Here is a 23,000-nt window from a genome sequence, read left to right as displayed (position 1 = left end):
GATAAGTGTAACACCATGTCATTTTATGACATTATTATTTACTATCATAATAATTTTTGAAAATTTTATAATTATATTAAATTATTTAAAATCAGTTAAATTGATTACTTATATATATAAATTTAAAAAGGCTAACAAATTTATATTAAAAATCGATTTGCTATTACTAAAATAAAGAGGTTCAAATTAAAGTTATACTTGCATTAAAAATTATTGAGCACAATAAAATGGGGTTTTTATTTTATTTTATTTTGGCCAAACTAGAAAATTCACCCTAGGAAAAGAGAAATTAGGGTTTTTAAGTTGAGACCACTCATTGCCTTCACTTCACAAATATCACGTTTTCCCTTTTTTCCATTCTCCCTCACTGTTTTTGCGCCTCCACAAAAGTAGCCCACTGTTTTGGCGCCTCCACGAGCAGCACCAGTCACCTATGAGCAGTACAAGCCACCCGACGAGCAGCCACAAGTAGCAGCAGCCTGCGTTGCCTCCTCACAACAGCTGGCTGCGTGTTCTCCTCCCATCAGCAGCCTGGCTGCTTTGTGCCGCCAGCAGTAGCAGCCGCACTCGGTGCTTCCTCCACCATTCCACACGGTCCTTGGGTCACGGCTACCATATCAACCCCTTGTCTTTCACCCCCTTTAGTAGTTTCACCATTGTAAGCTATTTTCTTCCACCCTAATTAATTTTTCTAGTTTCTAATTGAAATTTTATAAAGTTTATGAGCTTTGTGTTGCTTGTATATTATTTTTTTTCTAATGAATCTTATTATGAATGTAGTTAAAGGTGTTGTCTTTGAACATGAATGGATTAGGGTTTGATTTAGAGTTGAAATTATTAATGGTGTGTGTTCTTATGCTATATTTTGGTGGTGTGATGATTGATTGGATAACCTTACAAGTTGTTTTAAGGCTTAGTTTGGTTGATTATTTTTATTACAGTGATAGTTGGTATGGTTATGATTGTAGTTGACTATGGGAGTAATTTTGGTTGTTAATTAAGAGTAATAGTTGTTAATGGTTGTTGTTTGATTGTTGTTAATTACAACTACTCTTGTTAGGTTGTTATTAAAGTTATAAATAAGATCATGCGTATTGTGTCAACTTATTGTTGATGGTTGCTAAAGTTACTTGTTGTGATTCTTTGATGGTAGTTTTTCTAACCATGGGGAATGTAGCGAATGATTTCGCGATTCGATAACTTAAGATTTGTCATTATCGTCATACTAGTGTCATATTAACATTGTAAGATTTAAGTGTGAATTTTTATGTTTTTAAAGTAACGTGAATCATATAACTCCCATTTAGTTGATGTAAAGGAACGATTCACATAATACTTCTATTCTTAAAGTCATGGAAAGACTTGCGTCTTTGTTAAGTTGATGATTATGATTATGTTGAATGAGATGTCTGCGTGCTAGAGTAATGAGAGACTTATCTTGAATGGATGAAAGTGGTTTGGCATTTAGTTGGTATGACAAAGTAGATAAGTGAACTTATTATTTCTATTTATATAGGTGCCCATTTCATAAGAGGAAGGTAGAACTTTAATTGGGTGATTTTTGTGACATTTTGGTCGTGCAGTGACGCTTACAGGTACGTACACGCAGTAACTAACCCTTATATATAATTTGCTTTAAGACATTATTGTTTATTGTGATAATATGCATTGTATCAAAACTATGAGGTATAGTGAATACACTTTATATGAAGAGTTATCGACTATGAAATCCTTGCGCTTAGAATAGTTTGGAGAATGAGAGTGTTAGTAGAAGGCTGAAACCACCCCCTTACTTATTTAAGAATTGGATTATGCCTTACTTGGAGTTAGAATGACTCCTTTATATGTAAATTTCATATTTTGTGTGATTTGCTCAATGAGTTTCGGCGTTCTACTATCCCAGGGCACTCTTTAATAGTCGAAAGCGGGAGTTATTCCCATTTGATAAAGTATTATATTATGATTAGCTGGCGTGACTCAACTGCCGGTTAATTTAATAGTCCCCTATGTGAGATCCGACGGGATCACCGTATCCCTTTTGTTTGTACTTCGCTTTTAAAATACGATATATACAATATCATATTTCTATAATTTTAATATTAATAATACTATAAAATAATAATAATAATAAAATTATTCTATTAACTAATATTTAACGAAAATCTCTATATATTTTATATATTAATTACTTTAATAATATTAATTACGTTAATAATAATTAAAATCTTAAAATATATATATATATACATACATACATATATATATATATATATATATATATATTAGTAAAATATATTATTCTATTTCCTATTTATATATATTTCTCCTTCTAAAAATAAATTAAAAATAAAGTTATATTTTGAATTTCATTTGCATTTTTTTCTTTCTACGTTTTACTTAAATTGTAATTTCATTTTTTTAATATTTATATTGACAAGAGTATATAGAACAAATATAATTCAATTTTGAAGTCAAAATAAATAATGAAATAAAAAAATGAAATGGTTTCTTTCTGTCTTCCGCCCAATAAATAGGTTGAATTTTTTGCGATATATAATTTGTATCCAAAAAATGGAGAATATTTGTTTTAAAAATGTATTTTCTCTAAAATATTTTTGTATTGTCATCGGATCTGGTTGGTTTTAAGTTCTGACTCAATTAGCAACTTTTGTTTCGATTTCTTGCTAATTCAAAGTTTTGATTCCAATTCATTTTATTTTTATCTCGATTGTATCTACATAACATATCTCTTTTTCGGTATGAGCATACTTTTGTCATTGGGCGCTGGGTGGCTGATACCGCCCCTTGACCGAGGTGTTACCGTCCGGGCCTTGCAAATCCCAATATGGTGGCCTCTTCTGGATTGGTACCCCAATGTGTTAGTTTTTCTCGAAGGTAGGACCCGAGAGGGTCAGCTGGAGGGGGTATGAGCTCATACTTTGCCATGGGTGCGGGGTGGCCGATAACGCTTATGGTCATGTCACTATGCCATGAAGTGGTGAAATGATAGAATGTTACTTATTGATAGAAAGTTTATTCATTCATAGAAAGCTTACACATTGATGAAACGTTTACTCATTGATAGAAAATTTATTCAATGATAGAGTAGTTTATGCTAGTGAGAAGTGCGCCTAAGTTAAGTTACCTCAAGGGAGTTACCAGTCCCAAAGATAAACTATGATCACACTTACTTTAAGATAGACAAGCTCTATAAGGTCATGTGTTAGGTAGTCTGTTAATGCCTTGGTTGAATTGATACTACGCGTGTTTTGCAAGAGTTTATGTTTTGAGAAGAGGAGTGTGAAGACCTGCATTCTACCCAAGAACACATGGTTCGGGTTGGAAATGATGTAATGAGATTAAGAAGTACAAGTGGACGATAAATGGTTACTATATGTGCTTGTGTCTTATGAAATTATCTTATGTTGTTGTATAACATAATGTTATCTACTAGTTGGCCTTATTATATTTGATGCTAGTTACTGACGTGTACGTGTTTGTGTTTATGTTTGATTGTTGATGACTTTCTATGATTGTCCTGCTATGACACATTGACCTTTGGTCTAATGTCGAGCAGCAGGAAGATCATAAACAAGCGTAGCAGGTTTTGGAGCTCCTTTTGCATTACATTGCATTGGGGGAGAGTGATGAAGGTGAAGCATAACCCGTGTCATACCGTTATCTTTCGATTTTGTAGCTCTTGTTTATCTTTTGTAAACTTTGATTGTATATGCTTTGTTATGAGGCCTTGTGTCCTCCCTTGTATATCCTTCTTGTAAACTTTCTAAGATTTGCCTGGCTCTCTTAAGTCTTATCCTTCTTCAAGCTCTAACAATGGCTGCTTTTTTCTCTTCATCTCATCTACTTTTACAATTTTCTTTTTCACCAAGTCTTTCCTTTCAAAATGGTAGCCTTAAGCTTAGATCCAATCAATTCTTTCCAACAAATCATTCTAAATTTGTTAATGCTTTCACCGCCATTGGATCTTTTGTTGCTCAACTCCGGACTTCAGCAACACTTCGTCAATTGTGTGAAGGTCATGTACCTGACCACGTCCTCCAAAGGTATGTTTTCACTATTCTTTTTAGGAGTAATACTTCCATTCTAAAAATATCTTCAATTTCATTTTTTGAATTTTAAAAAGTTTATTTCTATGTATGGCTCCACTGATTTCTTTTTAGAGTTGCATAATTTTTTGTTGTTTCTGTTCTTCCACTGAATATCATTTTCCATGCTCTTCCAGCTCTACATATTTACAGTCCGTTTGTTTATGGGTTTTAAATGATAAAACTGATATAAAATTTAACCTAATTTCTTCATGCATGGTTTCACACATGTTTAAAGATGACACATTTTTATGAAATTGATGTTTAAATTCATTCTAATTACCACCATTTATGACCCACTATCAATCCGAGCCTTAGGGACATGCTATCTTCATATTTCTTGGACCATTTCATTTTTCCCATTACTTGATTGTGCATATAGTATATGACTACATGTGTTGTGTGACAGCAGAAGCAACATCGATGAACAATAATGAAACAATAAGAAATTCAATGCAAACAATAAGAAAATGACACTAGAGAATTAATGTGGTTCATTGTCAATGTGATAGCTATGTCCACCGTCACCGAGATCAAATAATTTCACTATAATCGCAAAGAATTTACAAGATGAATTTCAATCACACTCACAAATTATAATGGCTCTCTTGTGATCTCTCTCAATTTGTGACTCATAATGTATTAATCCGAAAATGGGAGTTTATATACTAATGCCCAATAAAAGGAAGTTATTACATAATAAACACAAAGTAACCGGCCCGAAAGACACCTCCCGTGAAAAGAAATCGCCATTTTGCAAGCCGTGTACAACTACGCGAGCCGCGAAATGAAGACAGAACGCACTCCGCGCCCGCCCTGTGGACTCACACTGCAGCTCTTCCATGACTTGTCTCTTGATTCATCTTCTTCACCACTCAATAGTGCTACTAGTTGGAGTCACCATACTCAACAATCTCCACAACAAACGATCTCACCAACACATAGTGAACATATCTCAAGCCAAAACCCGATGCAAAGCTCATGCATAAGCCGTACATTCCGATAAGTCTTCAACCAAGACTCATCCCGACAACTCTCCGACCAAGACCCATCACATACTCATCACCAAGTATAACAACTCATAATGCTCCACCTGCATCACAAGCCCCGGGCAAGCTCCACCTTAAGGCCAACATGCCTACAACAGGGGCTCCCCAACACGGCCCCTAAGTGCCTACTACATCACATAGCAATCAATATTTAGCAAGTCTAAGCAATGTTTAAACTTACTAAATCGAACAGACTTAGTAAAGAAATCAGCTGGGTTGTCAGCGGTCCCGAACTTCTTTACTTTTATTCTCTTGTCAGTACGCAAGAAATGATAACTGACATCAATATGCTTGTCCGATCATGGTGTACTTGGTCTTTAGCTAAGCAAATGACAGTTAGATTATTACAATACACCGTAGCGCAATACCCAGTTCTCCTACAAGGCCTTTGACAACGTAACCGAAGACTACAATGTAGACTTCCAAGTAACTACAGAATCACCCAAAGTAAACACATACCCCGTCACCGACCTCCTGGTATCTACATCAGCTGCATAATCAGAATCACTATACCCAGTTACCAAACACTCCTTACCATTCCCATACATAGGACCAATATCAGTTGTCCCTCTCAAATAGCGAAAAATCCCCCTGCCAGTGCTCTCTCCTAGGTCGAGCCATGAACCTACTCACAACTCTAATAACGTGCGCAATATCCGGCCTAGTACAGACCATAGCATACATCAAACAACCAACTGCGTTGGAATAAGGGACCCTAGACATATACGCCAACTCTTCAGTTTGAGGTGACATAGACAAAGATAATTTGCAGCTTACAGATGTTGGTGTACTTATAGGCTTAGGTTTCTCCATCCCAAAACGAGACAAAATCTTTTCGATGTAACTTTTCTGAGTCAAGAAAAGCTTACCCCTAGCTCGATCTCTATAGATCTCCATACCTAAAATCTTTTTAGCTGGACCCAAATCTTTCATGTCAAATTCCGAGCTAAGCAACTCTTTAAGTCTAGCAACATCGAATTTATTCTTTGTGGCAACAAGCATGTCATCAACATATAACAACAGAAAAATCATGGAACTGTTATCTTACTTACTATGATACACACAGCAATCATACGAGTTCCTATCAAAGCAATGCGAAACCATAAAAGAATCAAACCTCTTGTACCACTGCCGAGGGGATTGCTTAAGTCCATACAATGACTTTAGCAATCTGCATGCATAGTGCTCTTTCCCTGGAATTTCGTATCCCTCGGGCTGCTTCATCAAAATCTCCTCCTCCAAATCACCATGGAGGAAAGTCGTCTTAACATCCAGCTGCTCCAGCTCAAGGTCATAATGTGCTACAATTGACAATAGCACACGAATAGAAGTATGTCGAACCACCGGTGAGAATATCTCCACAAAGTCAACCCCTTCTACCTGACTGAACCCCTTTGCAACTAGCCTAGCCTTAAATCGTACTTTCTCAGATTCAGATGACCCTTCTTTCTTCTTAAAAATCCACTTGCACCCTACAAGCTTCCTCCCCTCTGGTACCTTCACAAGTTCCCACACTCTGTTCTTATAAAGAGACTACATCTCTTCACCCATTGTAGCACGCCATTGCGCCGACTCACTACTACTAATTGCTTGTTTATACGTGGCAGGTTCATATGACTCTACATCATCAGCTACACTCAATGCATAACCTGCTAAATTCTCAACAAAGCAATTTCTTCCTTCCATCTCTTCAATCAACCTAACAGGCTTCTTGATAACTCGTCTAGGTCTCTCAAGAATGGTGTCAGATTGACTAGATGACCCCTGATTAGACTGCTCCACCTCCTCTTAGAGTTAGGAGAAGATGGAACAACCTTAGGTTCAGGAGTACTCGGCACTAGAACCTCAGCATCATCATCGATAAACTGTACTCGAGGTAAATTAGCAATGGATGACTGATGTACCTCAAGCACCCTATCTGTCTGTAGTATGTTCTCCTCTTCCTTCCCCATATTAGAAGACTTCGAGCTCTTCTAGGAATACATGTTGCTCTTATCAAAAGTGATATTCCTACTAAGAATGACCCGACCCTTCGAAGGTGAATAGATCCTAAACCCCTTCACACCATCATCGTACCCAACAAAACACTTCGTCTTGGCTCGTGGATCCAGCTTACCCTCACTAACATGATAATAAGCAACACAGCCAAAAATCTTCAAATTAGAGAAACTAGGCAACCTACCACTCTAGATCTCAAATGGGATTTTGAATTCAATTCCCGAATAAGGACCTCTATTGATGATATAACAAGCTGTCATCACAGCTTTACTCCAATACCTCCTCCCAAGCCCTGCATTAGAGAGCATGCATCGAACCTCTTAAGCAGTGTCTGATTAACCCGCTCTGCAACACCGTTCTGCTGTGGTGTCATCCTGACGGTATGATCCCGACCAATACCCTCATCTGCACAGAACTGATTAAACTCCTCTTTGTAAAACTCTAGCCCATTGTCTGTTTGTAGGTTCTTAATCTTTCTACCCTGTCTATTCTCCACCAAAGCTTTCCATTGCTTAAAAGCTTTGAAGGCCTCATCCTTTGACTTAAGCAACCCAAGCAATGTGTATCGGGACTTGTCATCTACAAATGACACAAAGTAGTGAAAACCTCCCATACCTTCAACCCTAGATGAACCTCAGCAATCTGAATGGATATAATCGAGCAATCATCAGTAATGTGAGCACCCTTGCTGAACTTTGACATGTGTTTCTTCCTAAAGACACAATGCTCACAAAATTCAAGGTTGGCAACCTTGATCTCGGATTGTAGACCCTTCTTAGACAATTGTTGCATCCCCTTCTCTCGCATATGATCAAGCCTCATGTGCCAAATCTTGGTCATCTTCTGGTGAGACATCGATGCGCAAATCGCAGAATTAGACAGTGTGACACCCTCAAAGACATAAAGGGTGTTCCTCTTGATACTCTTATGTACCAGCTCCGAACCTCGATAAATGGGCAGCTCCCCATCCGAAAACACTCCGTTGTACCCCAAATCATCCAAGGTACCTAATGAAATCAGATTCTTCTCCAAAGCAGGGACATGCCGCACCCTAGTCAATGTCAACTTTCGCCCATCACTAGTCCTCAATCTCATGGACCCAATACCGGTAATCTTACAAGGTGCATTGTTACCTACAATAACTTTACCCCCATTGCTAGACTCATATGTGTCAAACCAGTCTCGACACGGACTCATATGGAACGAACACCCCGAATCTAGAACCCAATCATTAGAAAGATCCTTAGAGTTAGCAGAACTCACTAATGCCAAGTCTTCCTCTGAATTATAGTTCTCCTTCGGTTTTTCTTCAACTACAGCAGCTTGGGACTTGCCCTTCCTCATCGGACAATTAGCCCTAAAATGACCCGGTTCCTTACAGTAATAACAGGTCTTCCCCGCAGTCCTACCAGATCCCTCATTGCCGTTTCCAGCACCCGACCCAGTATAGTTGCCCTTGTTAACCCCCTTCTTCCTTTTAGATTTCTCGGACTTAACAAACAACCCACTGCCACTCCCCGTTGTCACCTATAGCTTTCTGACGAAGTTCGCTAGTATGAAGTGCTGCCTTCATTTCTTCTAGGGTCAGAGAGTCTTTATCAACAACAAAAGACTCAACAAAATCCTCATAGCTAGACGGAAGAGACACAAGTAAAATCAACGCAGCATCCTCATCATCTATTTTGACATCTAAGTTACGCAAATCCAGTAAACTAGAGTTAAGTTTTTCAAGATGTTCCCGTAAGGGAGTACCTGACTGCATTCGGAGGCTGAACAACCGCTGCTTCAGCGATAATTTGTTGGTCAGTGACTTAGTCATATACAATGACTCCAATTTCATCCATAATTCCGTAACTGTAGCCTGATCAGCGAACTCCGTGATGATATGATCATCCAAACATAGAAAAATGGTAGAATGAACCTTTTCCTCCATTACTGCTAATTGCCCGTCAGTTAATCCGTCTTCTGACCCCGCAGTAGTAGTCTTTGGAGCCACCGGACGCCAGATTTGCTGCTGTTTCAACAGAGCCTTCATCTTTTGCCATAGCACGAAGCTATTTTCCCGGTAAATTTCTTGATTCTTATTGTAGAATCTCCAGCCATTGTTTCACTCAAAAACTCTCTAAGGACTTAAACCTGAGCTCTTGATGTCAATTGTTGTGCGACAGCGGAAGCAAGGTTGATGAACAATAATGAAACAATAAGAAATTTAATGCAAACAATAAGAAAATGACACAAGAGATTTAACGTGGTTTACTATCAATGTGATAGCTACGTCCACCGGCACCGAGAATGAATAATTTCACTATGATCGTAAAGAATTTACAAGATGAATTACAATCACACTCCCAAATTATAATGGCTCTTTTGTGATCTCTCTCAATTTGTAAATCATAATGTATTGACCCTAAAATGAGAGTTTATATACTAATTCCCAATAAAAGGAAGTTATTACATAATAAACACAAAGTAACCTGCCCAAAAGACACCTCCCGTGAAAATAAACCGCCATTTCGCGAGCCGTGTACAACTACGCGAGCCGCGAAATGAAGACAGAACGCACTCCGCGCCCTGCGGACCTGGATAGCATCCCCTCCGCCTTGCGGACTCACACTGCAGCTCTTTCATGACTCTTCTCTTGATTCATGTGCTTCACCACTCAATGGTGCTACTAGTTGGAGTCACCATACTCAACAACATGGGTGTTTTCTGCTTGGAATGCCAAAGGCAATTATAATTTTTCCTGAATGTCATAAAAAGCCACTTATAACCATTTTCTCGGTCGTAAGGATCCGAGTTGACATATACCTGAACTTACATAACCAAATTCTATTTTACTCGCTTTAAAAATAGATTTACAATAATGTAAAAACCAACGTGGACACAAGACTTATTTTTTGCCCAATTCGAAACACCTGACCTGAAACCATTCCATGATTGGAATGAACACATCTAAGGAGTACCGATGATTCATGCAAATGCTGAGGAAATGGTAGAGAATGATTCTTTCAATGTTTCATTCATTCTATCAAGCAAGAGGAGGAAACTGTGTAATATATACAAGGAAAAGCACCAAACCTTGACCAATACCAAGAGGAAACATGCCCATTTTACTAGAAGACAAAATCATAAAGCGTAACAAAAATATACATGGAAAGGATCCTAAAAAGGGTGTCAAGACCAGAAGACAATAAGAAAGGGACCATAGGCTTCGAGAGCAAGGCACCAAAAAATACACAAAATAAAAGAGCATGAAGAGGGAATATTCCTCAATACTCCCCCTCAAACTTGGAGTGGAGTGTTAGAGTGAACTCCAAGCTTAATATGAAGATGATTGTGCTGATTGACTGAGAGCTGTTTGATAAAGATAACTGCAATTTGTTGCTTCAAGGGAATGTATGTCTTCTTGATGGCACCAGTGGATTGCTTTCCCTCCTGAAATGAGAAATGACTATCCAAGTCCACATCCTTGATTCGCTCATGGTGCACAGGGTTAGCAACATTAGAGAGTTCAACCTTATTATCAAATCAAATAAGTCTAGGACCCAATGTTCATAAGCCTAGGTCTTTTAAGAGTTTCCTTAACCACAAAACTTCACGTAGTAGTAAGAGCAAGAGCTCGATACTCAGCTTTTGCAGATGAGCAAGCAACTCACAGACTGTTTCTTGGACTTCCAGGAGATAGGAGAAGATCTAGGCAGATTGCAAAAACTAGTGGTGCTTTTCCAAGTGAAAGGACAACCTCTCGAGTCACTATCACAATATGCTGCTAGAGTCGGTGATGTATTTGAGGCAAGAAGGATATGTGCTTTATTTTTCTTGAGGTGCTTCAAGAGCTGTTTTGCCGCCCGCGGTGGTTGGCTTGTGCATGAACTCACTGTAAGTGATTTGGGCGAGTGATTGTGACATATATTAGCTAGCCAATGGGCTGAGCTAGAAGAGGGTCTCCTTTGTTAGTTTTAAGCTTGATGTTGGAGTCTAGGGGTAGTTTTAGAGGTTTGGATGTAGACTTGTGGCATTCTTGCACAAGGTCAGTGAGATATTGATATTTATGCGGAGAGAGGAATATTCCTGTTGCATTGTGATCGATCTCTAGCCCCAAGAAATATCTTAGAATCCCCAAATTATTTATATGAAGCCTAGAGGAGAGAAATTGCTTGGTTTTTTGGATGACGAGTGAATCACTACTAGCAAGAATAAGGTCATCAACATAGATAAGCAACAGTATATGTGAATGAGTTGTGTGGTTGTAGAAGAGAGAGTAATCATTTTTGGATCGGGTGTGGCCAAATGATTTGAGGGCAAGAAAAAGTTTGGAGAACCACTTTCTTGGTGCTTGTTTGAGGCCATACAAGGTTTTTTGAGTTTGCATACTTTAAAGGTTTGAGGATTGTTGTCTGGTTCATGGGCAAAAATAGGAATGCCTGACCCAATATAACTAGTAGGGGTTTTTGTGTAGACGGTTTCATCAATTTCTCCATGGAGGAAGGCATTTTTAATATCCATTTATGACAATTCCCATATACTGATTGTTGCAATGGCAAGGAGAGGTATGATGGTGGTGAGTTTAGCAACTGAGGCAAATGTCTCTTTATAATCAATGTCTTGAGTTTGTCTGTTTCCTTTCAATGCTCCCATCCGGTTGGTACTTGGTTTCAAACAACCGTTTAGTACCAATAGGCTTTTAACCAGCTGGAAGGTTGGTTATTTCCCATTTCTGATTTCGAGCAGTGAGGCAGGCTTTTCATTCATAGCTATAATCCAATGAGGATATGCAATAGCTTCTTTGAACATTTGAGAATCTCGATTATGATGAAGGTTAATCATAAAATTGGAGAATTGAGGGTTGACAGAGGTAAGAATCTTGTTATTTATTTGGTAGGCTGTTTTGGACAGATTTGTAATTGTGTTTGTTGGGCTAGGCGGTGAGTCTGTGATGTAATCTTGTAGCCAAGTTGGAAGTTGAGGGGGCCTATTAAATTTTCTTTGGGTTTGAGAAGGAAAGGTTTTAATTTGTGGCTGGGAGGGTAAAGTTGTTGGTGATGCAATTGATGTTGTAGATAATGGTGGGAAAATAGGTGAGTTTGCGGGTGAGGCTTCTTCATCATCATATAGTTGGATGAGTGATTTTGTGTTCTTGAGAGGGAGGAATGAGTTGATAAGAGTTCGTTGGAGAGAGTGTATGGGAATATATGTTCATAGAACTTCGCATCCTTAGAAGTAAAGACTTGATTGGTGAAAAGGTTGAGGAATTTATAAGCTTTTTTGTGAGAAGGATATCCAAGAAAGATGCATGGCGCTCCCTGGGGCTTAGTTTATCTATGTTGGTTTGAGGATTGTAAGCAAGACTAAAGCAACCAAAGGTTTTCATAGTGTTGTGGTTTGGACGTTTGTGGTGTAAGGTTTCAAAAGGTGTTTTATTGGCTAGGATTGGGGTAGGTAAGTTTTATTTATTTTTTTATTTTTTTATTTTTTTTATATGATATAGGCATGTGTAAGAACACAATCTCTCCAAAAAGTTTTTTGGAAATCTTGTTTGAAACCTGAGGCACCTAGTCATCTCGAACACATTTTTGTGCTTCCTCTTAACCCTTTCATTTTGCTAAGGCCTATCCGCCAAGATGTTTGGTGACAACGCCATAATCTGTAAGGAGTGTTTTGCATTGATCATTCCTAAACTCGAGGCATTATCTGATCTCACCATATTCACATGCATTCCAAACTAAGTGTGAGTAATTTTCACAAAATTCTGCGGTGCTTGAAATGCATATAACTTGTGTCTATAAAGAGTTACCCAAGTTGTTCTTATATTGTCATCTACAACTATTTGGAAAAAACTATACATCCCCTTTGTTTCCACTCAGCAGGGGCTCATATATTTATATACAAGAGTTTAAAGGGATAGGTAGCATGTGACGTACTGATAGGGTATGGTTGTTTGGTCATTTTGCTCATTGGACATATCAAGCAAGTATTCTATGTACCATCTTGCTTTACACAACCTATCTGTTTCAACTTTTTTAATGGAGCATGCCCAAGTCATTATGCCATAGGGTATTGTTACTGAGAGTGTGTTGCTGCACCACACCATTTTCTATTTTCAAAGATTGTACTGTAGAAAATTGTCTTGAGATTTCACTCAACGTTTTGATGGTGACATTAATTTTTCCATCAAGGAGATAGTACAACGCATCTTTGCTTTCTCCTAACCCCCTTATTTTTTGAGTCACGTTATCTTGAATCACACAATAGCCATCATAAAAATTTACTTTACATTTATCATTTTTAGCCAAATTACTCAGAGAGTAAGTTTACTCGCAAAGAGTAAGTTATGCTTAAACTCCAGAAAAATTGAAAAATCACTCAAACACATCCTAGTTTGAAGAGCAACATTCCCAAATGTAGAAATATTTGATGTTTTTTAATATCGGACGTTGATTTTAGTTCCTTGTCTACATTTACAACATTCACCATTCTATTTACCTTACCACACATATGGTCCAAGGCTCTTGAATCTATGATCCATTTCGGATTTTTAGCATAAACATTATAACATGTCATCATAGCATTGTAAAACTCAGCATTTGTCTCTGTGGTTGTTTGTTTGCCACCATTTGAGCCTCCTGGAAGATTCTTTAGGAGGTGCTCTAGTTGTTGTACTATGATTCCTGATGCATTTAGAGATTCACTATCACCTTGGGGATTTACTGCTGCTTTGTTTGGAACATATCTTCTGTTCCTTCCCTAGTTATTGAAGGATTGATTGCTTCTCTTGCTGGTAGTGAACCCTATTCCTCCTCCGCTTCCTTTGAATGGTTTCTTGTGTATGGGATGCCATTTAGGGTATCCAATAACTGACCAACATCTCTCATTTGTGTGCCCTTTTACACCACGTGCTGAGCACACCTCAACATCATTTAATCATCTGCTGAAGACTCCAATGTTTGTTGCTGTTGATCATTTAATACACTACTTTAAGCAACTTCAACAGTAGGAAGAGTAGGCATCATTAACAATAGCGGTCCATAAATTTCATCCACACCATTCGGAAACTGAAACAACTTTTTCTCCTCTATCCGGTGAATATGATTTGAGGGAGTGGGTTCAAGGATTCTAGTTCTTCCCATTTTCTTCTTATTATCATATAATACTCAATGATGCTTATACCAACTTGTCTACTTTATCTCTCACTAGTGTCCCTTTTATGAAACCTATCTTTTTTTTTAAAGATAGAGGTATTTCCAATGACCTTTTCCATCTACTATAATTACTGATTCCTTCAAGGTTTTCTACACTTACAATGTTTTGACCATTAGATGCATGAAGATAAAAGAGGGTTTTGAGGGTTTATTTATTTTTTCCATCAAGAAAGTTAGAAAGAAAGGAAGAAAGTAGAGAAAAGAAATGGATGAGAGAAGAGGGGAAGAGATGAACTTTTTAGGGTTAAAAATTTCAAAGTTGCTGCAATTTACATCAATGGCTTCGATACCATAATAATTTACGCAAATGTAGAGGAAATGGTATTCATTAATTCTATCAAGCAAGAGGCGGCAGTTGTGCAATATATACAAGGGGAAGGACAAAACCTTAACCACTAACAAGAGGACTCATGTTCCTTTTACTAGAAGACAAAAGCATAAAGCATAATGCATAGCAGAAATGTACATGGAAAGGATCCTAGGGAAGGTGTCAAAACTAGAAGACAATAAGAAGGGGACCTTAGGCTTGGAAATCAACGCACCAAAAATACACAGAATAAGAGAGCATGAAGAAGGACTATTACTTAATAAGTACCTTATACTATACTTATACTATTAGAACTTGTTAGGATCCCTTTGCTAAGTCAGGGTTTTTGAATTTGAAATTTATGTTGCTTGTAATCTTTTGATATGGTTATATCAAGTTTGCTTATTAACTTTTTATTGAAAGTGAAAACCATACCCTTCAGAAAGGTGATGGAAAAATGATCTAATTTTGGGTACGCAACCAAGCTACTATTATTATGTGTCCTACATTATCCTTTTGGGTCACTGAGACCAGTAGGAGAACGAAATATTTTTTCTGTGTACCATCACTCATTTATTGTTGCTTGACTTGATTTTTCTTCTGAATGTCCAAGGATGGAAGAAATTGGATTCCACACACCAGCAGAGGTGCAGCAACAAGGTCTTCCAGTACTTTTTTCCGGATGTGATTGTGTGCTGCATGCTCAGGTCACTATTTAGCCTTGTCATATCTTCAATTCGATATCAATCTTGACAATCTACTTCACTTTTATTGCCGGGGAAGTGGCTTAGTGATATAATTATCGATTTTACAAAATATTGATATCATGTATTCTGATACTGATATTATTGACTTCCATTAATTACTTCAAACTATATTCATATCATAATTGTATAAACTCACATATTGAAAGTAAGTTTCATTTCTTATGGATTATGTTACAAGCACAGTTAAGATAGAAGGCCGTGGAAACTAATAGATTTGCTCTTGTTATGGCCATAATTACAAACAAAATATCGCTATTTTTAATATTCTATCACTAGACTGTTTCTATAAGTTATTAAGCAGCAGAGATGTTATTGTGAGGTGTACCGTGTACTGTGTACCGTGTACCTATAACCAGATCTATGTTGGGAGTTTTATATTAAGAACAAAGCTAAGATAACCTATTTTATGTGTCTAAAATATTACCCTCGTTTTTATTTTGTAATTTCAATGATGCTCTAGAAAATCTCTCACATAAAGGGAATTTTTCCCTTAACCTTGCAGTAACTGTTGAATTTCTTCAACCAGCAAGTAGTTATCATCTTCGTTACAGAAAATTCATATATTTATCTGTTGATATTTAGATCAATTATCTTAATATCTTCTATTCAAAAAACAAAAAAAAACTTAATATCTTTGTTTGTCTCTAGACAGGCTCTGGGAAGACCTTGACATATCTACTTTTAGTATATTCAACAATCAATACCCAAAAAGCTTCTGTTCAAGCATTAATTGTGGTGCCAACAAGGGAACTTGGTATGCAAGTAAGAAGTTTTTTACGCTTACTCTTTTGTTACACAATATCTGTTTGTCCAAGAAGAGGAAGTAGATGTGGTTTCATGATGATGTTTACCTACCTATTCCTTTTGGGCTTTGCTGATTTTGCTTTTTGTTGATAATTAAGGTTACAAAAGTTGCACGAATGTTGGCAGCAAAGCCCACAGATAATGGATCAGAGCAGCAGAAATCATGCACGGTCATGGCCCTATTAGATGGAGGAATGTTGAAAAGGCACAGAATGTGGCTAAAGGTTCTATCCACATTTTTGGTTAACCATTTTACATTTGAGCATAACAGAAAAATTTTTCATTGACGTATTTCTATTAAGCATTGGTATATATTGAATGGTGGTATTCAGTTTTGTGACTTGATTTTTCAATTGTATGTTTACTTCCTACAACAAAAAAAACATTATGTATATGGTTTGGTAGCAAAAGGTCTTATATCTTTCTGTATTTTAGGCAGATCCTCCAATCATTGTGGTGGCTACTGTGACAAGTTTGTGTCAAATGCTTGAGAAACATGCTTTAGATCTTGGCGCAATGAGAGTTCTCGTAATTGATGAGGTAATTGATTTTTTAAAAATTTATTCTTCCCTCTTTTGCACAGGTCTGGAACTCAGTGGATGATATTTTTTTTAACTTCTATAACCTGTAGTTTTTTAATCTAGGCTTGTGGAAATAATCAGTTGCCACTTGCCATTACCATAATTACATTCTTCTGAGTTCCCAAAAAATTAATGCCTTGTTTTAGTTGTCAACTAGTCATAAACTGCAGGAAGCTTATCGGGACTGTTGATTACTGATTATCACATTTAATGAGCTGCCATAATGAAGTTTGGAATTGAACTATTGATTCCACCATATATTTCAATAATGCATTTGCTGTAGTCTTCTGGCGATACATTAATTAGTTTGACAGTATTTGGACATCCATGATTGATACCATTGTTGGACCAGCCTACCTTATTTTGAATCACTTCAACCCCCTAGTGGTACGTATAAAACAGTGATGTTCTCATGCATTAAAATGCAGCAATACTTTAATGCTACAATTTTCTTATATATTGTAACGTGATTGAGAATGCTTTCTGCTTATTTCAGTTGTTGAATTGTTTTTTATCTTCCAAATAGTTGCTTATATATATATATACATATATATATTATCTCAGGTTGACTTCATGTTTAATTCCGCCAGACAAGTTAGTTCCCTGCGAAAATTGCTAACATCTTATTCATCATGTCAATCTCGCCAAACTGTATTTGCCAGTGCATCGATTCCTCAGCATAGGCACTTTCTGCATGAGTGTGTACAGCAGAAATGGACCAAAGTATGCAAATCTAGTTTCTGTAATCCATGTGAATTACTCTAGATTTACACTCTTCTGATTTAAAAATTGATCTAACAGCTACAGTTAACGTATCTCCTTTTTCGGGTTTTTCTTGTAAGCAGAGCAATGTTGTCCATGTCCATGTTAATCCAGTTGAACCGATGCCTGCACGCCTGCATCATAGATTTATGGTAATGACAAACATTTTCTTTTGTGTTCTCCGTGGGATAAGCAGAATGGAATACAGTTAATTAATGTGGTGATAGTTTAGTCATTTGTTCAACTAAGCTGTGTGGTGCTTCACTGCTTCTATTGTGATAATAGCCAATAATGTGATGATCAATAGTCTGAAATTTCATGGAGGGATGCAACTTTCATAAAAGATATGTGGTAGAGTATATAACATACGCTAGGGCCTCAAGCAACATCATAAGCTTTGGTTGAGTTGGTTTCTTGAACTCATAACCTGATACCATGTCAAGGAACCAACTAAACGAAAAGAGGCCCTTTATATGTTATGCACTATCAATATGCTATCTATATGTATATGTTATAACTTATAGTATGATGGTGGGTAAACTTCTCATGAGGCAAAAGGACCATATGCACAAACACACATTACATGCAAACTTACATATACAAGAACAAATTTAGAATTCTAGCTCAAAATTGTTGTGATAGACCTTGGGCATGACAAAACAATAAGAAAGAAATATTATTTTAGCTACTAGGTTCACATTGGTTTGGTCATGTACATAGAAAGATTTTACTTGGGTTTCATCATGTGCAAAAATTAAAAAATGCACCATTGGAATAGTTAGAGGTTGGAACTTTAAGGAGATGGAAGAGGAAAAGATAGGCCGAAGATGACATGGATATCGTGAGTTAAGAATGACGTGATAAATTAGGATTTTCTGAAGTATAATAAATACTATAGTACTTCCGTATTAAGCTTATGAGCCACACCATAAAAATATGGAAGAAGAAAACAATTTATCTGATGTGGCGACAACCTGCACGTGGTTCTCGTTGATTCAATGAAGACATGTGACAAAGTATCAAGGGAGGTAAATTGGATTTTGAAGGTTTAAATTTAAACTTTGAACACATGAATTTTCTCGATAATCAGAGATTGGAGAAAGAAAGAGGGAGAAAAAGAGGACCCTTGTTATTTGTAGGTAAATGAAGATATACATATAAAAAGAAAGAATCTTGTTATTCTTAAGCCTAAAAATTACAAAATTTGTTAATTTTAGTTAGAAGTCTCCACAATGCACCTGAATTAGGTGTTTACATAAAAACAATAGTGTCACTTATTTTAATTTATATATTTCTTTGTAATGATAGTTACCTCATATTGTTTCGGCTTGTCAGTAGTGAATGACTTTTACATGCTGATGCTAAAGTCAAATGACTATAGAATAAAATAAGAACTATACTATGACTAGCGATTAGTGGATACATGTATCGGGTAGAAACCTTGCTTAGACGTGACTCAGTTACAATGGGCAAGGTTCTTTAGAAGTAGGTAGAAGGGTAAGAGGAACCCCGTCGCCTCTATTGATGCTTGATCCCTCAACCTTGAGCTTTGGAGAATAATTGAGTAACAAACCTAACCACTAGACCACGCCTTACTGAACATGTGGAATCCTTCTATTTTGTATCTACTTTTCTCGTTTTCTGCTTTGTGCATTGATTTACCTTTTCAAGTATGTGATTTAAATCTCTATGTTTTTATAGATTTGTTCGAGAAACCAGAAATTTCAAGCTATTTTATCCTTGTTACAATTGGATAAGCCTGATTCTGCAATACTTTTTGTCAATGAACAGGTTGGTGTTTTTACTTTCTGTCTGTGTTTGTGTTATGTAAATTGTAACAGTGAGCTACATATATTTACTGACTTTAGTTGTAGATTTTTCATCTTGTGTTGCATGCTGTGTTTTAAGGACACAAAATGAATGATATGATCCTTGTTAAATGGGAGCTATCAATAGGCAGAGTAGCTGTTTGTGATTCATTGTTTACTTTTTTGGATACACTTTTTTTGTAACGTTATGCAACGAATTTCATGGGTGCATGGAAAGAGGGTACACGTGAAATGGTGCATGGATTTGGTCATTCTCTAGTATACAATAGTACAATCTATGGGTATAAATTTGCACATAAGATGGGTCGTAAATGCTGAACAGTGGCGAAAGATGGCTAGGGCAGGAGGGGGTTTCAATTTTTGTATGTATTCTCATTTTATATAATGACACCCTCTCAAATCATATGATAGTTGGCTTGATGGTAATTTAAAAATTTTACCAACAGAGGTCATGAGTGCATACTTTTGCCCTTCATTGATTAACCCAAAGTAAGGATATGTTTGTTCTTCTCAAATTTTCATTCGAGTTGCGCAATACTTGTTAATGGCTAGTATGACTGAGTGCAATGAAAATGTACTGGACCTTGCGTACCAGAGTGGTCATGTGAGCAAGCTCATGCATGAAGGAGTGCACAAGGAAGAGCCAGCAAGTAAAGTGGGGCATAAAGTAGTGAAGAGCTGCTTGGATTAGACATACTACGGACCGAGTCATTGCATTATAAACGTCAACTTGTTGCCAGGCAATAAGCAGCAATAAAGCTGGGAAAACTCTGGACAAACTTTGTGCCTAGTTGATGTATGTGCGCCAAGCAAAGTGATGGGAATGGATTGAAACTGAAACACAGAGGCTTATAAAGGAGGATATTCCAAGACTGAAACACAGTGCCTTGTCAAAGGGTGGACTGCCAAGCCCCTTTTCAACGCAACAATGAAGAGTTCCTTTGATTAATCAATGGAATTATCAATGTTCTTGGATAGGATGAAGTGCAATCTTGAAGGCTGATCAAGAGGTTGCACAATCAATGGAGGGCAAACTGGCCCAAGTAACCCAATTGCAAGCAATTGAAGAAAAATTCAAACTCTTGAAGTTTTCTGAAATTTGGAATTTTATTCAACAATCAACGACTTTTACAATGAATGAATCAACTATATATAGAGTTAGGAATGAGAGGCAGGCTATCTATATGAATGCCTAACGGTTATTAACGGCTATTTACAAACACGTGCCTATACACGCGCCTAAGAAACTTACAGAACAATCAAACTATGCAGCAGCTGTTGGTTCTTCTGTCAACTGGGTGACCTTAGCTTCTGTTTTCAGTCCACCTCCGTTGACTTCCAGGAGGGCTCTTGGGTCATGGTAGCTAGGTCCATGTGCAGAGATTCCAGCCCTTCCCTCCACGTCATCCAATGGGTTCGGATCACGTCTGGGCGAGCTTGCCAAGATGGCCTGGTCAGTGGTCAGAGGCTGCTGTATGTTTTGGCTTGCTGTCCATGATGACTGTGCAACCTTTTCCTTACTTTTCCATGTGCTTTCAATGATCATGAGTAGGACCCTTGGACCATGGTAGCTAGGTCCTAGTGTGGAGATTCCAAATATGCCCTCCACGTCATTCCTTGGGCTCAGGTCATGTCTGGGTAGGCCCGCCAAGGTGGCCTGGTCAGTGGAGCTGTTCAGGGGCTGCTGATGGCCTTGAATGCCTCTGATCTTGGCTTGCTGCTGGTCTTCTTTGTTTCTAAGCTTTTGTTCTTGCTTTCCCATAATTAATTGCTTCTCTTCTTTATTGTTTTGGCTTGTACTTGATTCATCATTATGTGTAGAATGCATAAAGTCAGAATCCATACAAACTCCATCAGAATCATCAACATGGTGGTGTTTGTTGCTCTTGTTGTTGTTGTATTCCATTTTTCTTGGATTGTTTCTTGGGTCTTTGTTGCTGCCCTCATTTGAGCCTAGCTGATATGGCTCACTAGTCTTTGCCCACCCGCGCCAAGACAGAGTTCTGCTTTAACTCGTCAGATTTGTGTGATAGTTGTGCTGCGAAGGACTGTGTTAGATTGGATTTTAATTGTTACTTTGATAATAAAAATAAAAACTAATATCAGTTTTATTGTTATTACGCTGCAATAGATATGAGAAATTTTAATCTTATTTTTTTGATGTAATGCTGTAGAAGTTTGGAAAATTATTTGCCCTTATGAAGTGAGTTGATACATGGTTTTGTTGCAAATGAGATAGATATCTATGATGTATCGAGGTTTCTAAGGTGCTGAATTTTTGTCCACAGTCAGAGAAGTCAAAAAGGGCAGGGGATACGCCAACAACTACTCTGCTAATTGACTTTTTAAAAAGCTCTTGTGAAGGATTTTCCGATATTGCACTTCTAGAGGAAGATCAGAATTTCAATTCGCGAGCAGCTTCTCTCTTGGTATATTCCAACGTCTATTAAGTTTTGTTTGGTTAGACATGTACCTGGTTACTCTAGTAAATTTATAATCTATGTATTTTATGATTTTATCTGTTCTGTTGAATTAGTGTCTTGAGATATCAAAAGAAAAGCCACTCAAAAAACCAAAATCTGCCGTATATGGTGGTCTGATATTGTGGTCGAACTACAAACTTTGAAGACACTAAAAACTGGCAATCTTATTTCACGACCTCAGAAAGACAGTACAGTAGGCTATTTAAATCCGTTAATAACCAAAACAAGATCGGCTGTAGTATTGGGAATAAGTCAATGTTACCAAACACATGCTCATAACATTTTTGCTCAGTTTAAGTTTTCCATGTTCTGATGTGAAACTGATGAAAGTATTCATATATGAAATATAGGAGGTTAGAAAGAAAAGGCGGTATCTTCTTGTGTCAACGGATCTAGCAGCAAGAGGAGTCGACCTAGCGGAGACGACTCATATTTACAACATTGATTTGCCAAAAAGTGCCGTTCACTATCTACATCGAGCTGGGAGGACAGGTAGGAAGCCGTTCTCAGAAGACAAATGCTTTGTGACGAGTTTAATAGTTCGTGAGGAACAATTTGTCTTAAAACGCTTTCAACATGAACTGAAGTTTCAATGTGAAGAGCTTTTCCTCTAATTTTTTCTTAATGTAGGAAGTGTTTATTGTCATATCTTGTCTCTGTCTTTTTTTCCTTCTTGATAACATGTTTGTCACTACACTTTGAGCTCGAGAGTATCAATCGTAATTAGCTCGACAAAATAGTAGCTCGATTAATATCAAACTGGTATGAAATTCACCTCATCTATTAAGCACAACCTGGTGCAAACTTGCAATAGGTTGAATGGGGTAATGAAAACAGTCTCAAACTACCGAACTCGGTGAGCTTGTTTAATATATGGTTATGGCTCATAATGCAAATTAAGATGGAGGATTCATATATGCTTGTTGGTTTACAATGATATGTACGATCAACTACAAGTCTTGGTGTGAAGACTCTCATTTTGACAATTATATGAGGACACACAGTAGTTAATAATACAAACATAATCGTGTTATGTTTGTTTATTTACTTTGTTGTTTGATAAATAAATCGTAAGGTATTGTTAGGAGTTACTTAGACACATGAGCTAATTATAT

The 23,000-nt window shown here is 37.2% G+C and overlaps 1 protein-coding gene across 6 annotated transcripts; it reads left to right on the top strand.

The window, feature by feature from the left end:
• The first annotated feature begins 283 nt into the window (after positions 1-283).
• LOC130825736 (DEAD-box ATP-dependent RNA helicase 58, chloroplastic-like) lies at positions 284-22,984 on the top strand. Of its 6 annotated transcripts, XM_057691138.1 has the most exons (13): positions 313-658; positions 1,517-1,595; positions 3,578-3,653; positions 4,013-4,064; positions 15,273-15,366; positions 16,075-16,188; positions 16,329-16,454; positions 16,666-16,770; positions 17,376-17,534; positions 17,657-17,725; positions 19,275-19,364; positions 21,691-21,831; positions 22,236-22,983. In XM_057691138.1, the coding sequence occupies exons 5-13, from the start codon at positions 15,274-15,276 to the stop codon at positions 22,497-22,499; spliced, it is 1,161 nt and encodes a 386-aa protein (XP_057547121.1). In that variant the 5' UTR covers positions 313-658; positions 1,517-1,595; positions 3,578-3,653; positions 4,013-4,064; position 15,273; the 3' UTR covers positions 22,500-22,983. The 6 variants fall into 6 exon arrangements, with proteins under 6 accessions (XP_057547105.1, XP_057547121.1, XP_057547129.1 ...); XM_057691122.1 differs by having other exon boundaries at positions 284-658; positions 3,578-4,064; positions 22,236-22,982; XM_057691146.1 differs by lacking the exon at positions 15,273-15,366 and having other exon boundaries at positions 16,079-16,188; positions 22,236-22,984.
• Positions 22,985-23,000: the final 16 nt, after the last annotated feature.

Source organism: Amaranthus tricolor, chromosome 1 (assembly GCF_026212465.1).
Source record: "Amaranthus tricolor cultivar Red isolate AtriRed21 chromosome 1, ASM2621246v1, whole genome shotgun sequence".
NCBI classification, from domain to species: Eukaryota; Viridiplantae; Streptophyta; class Magnoliopsida; order Caryophyllales; family Amaranthaceae; genus Amaranthus; species Amaranthus tricolor.
Note: the sequence above shows the minus strand (reverse complement) of the source record. Positions and strands in the feature narration are given on the sequence as shown.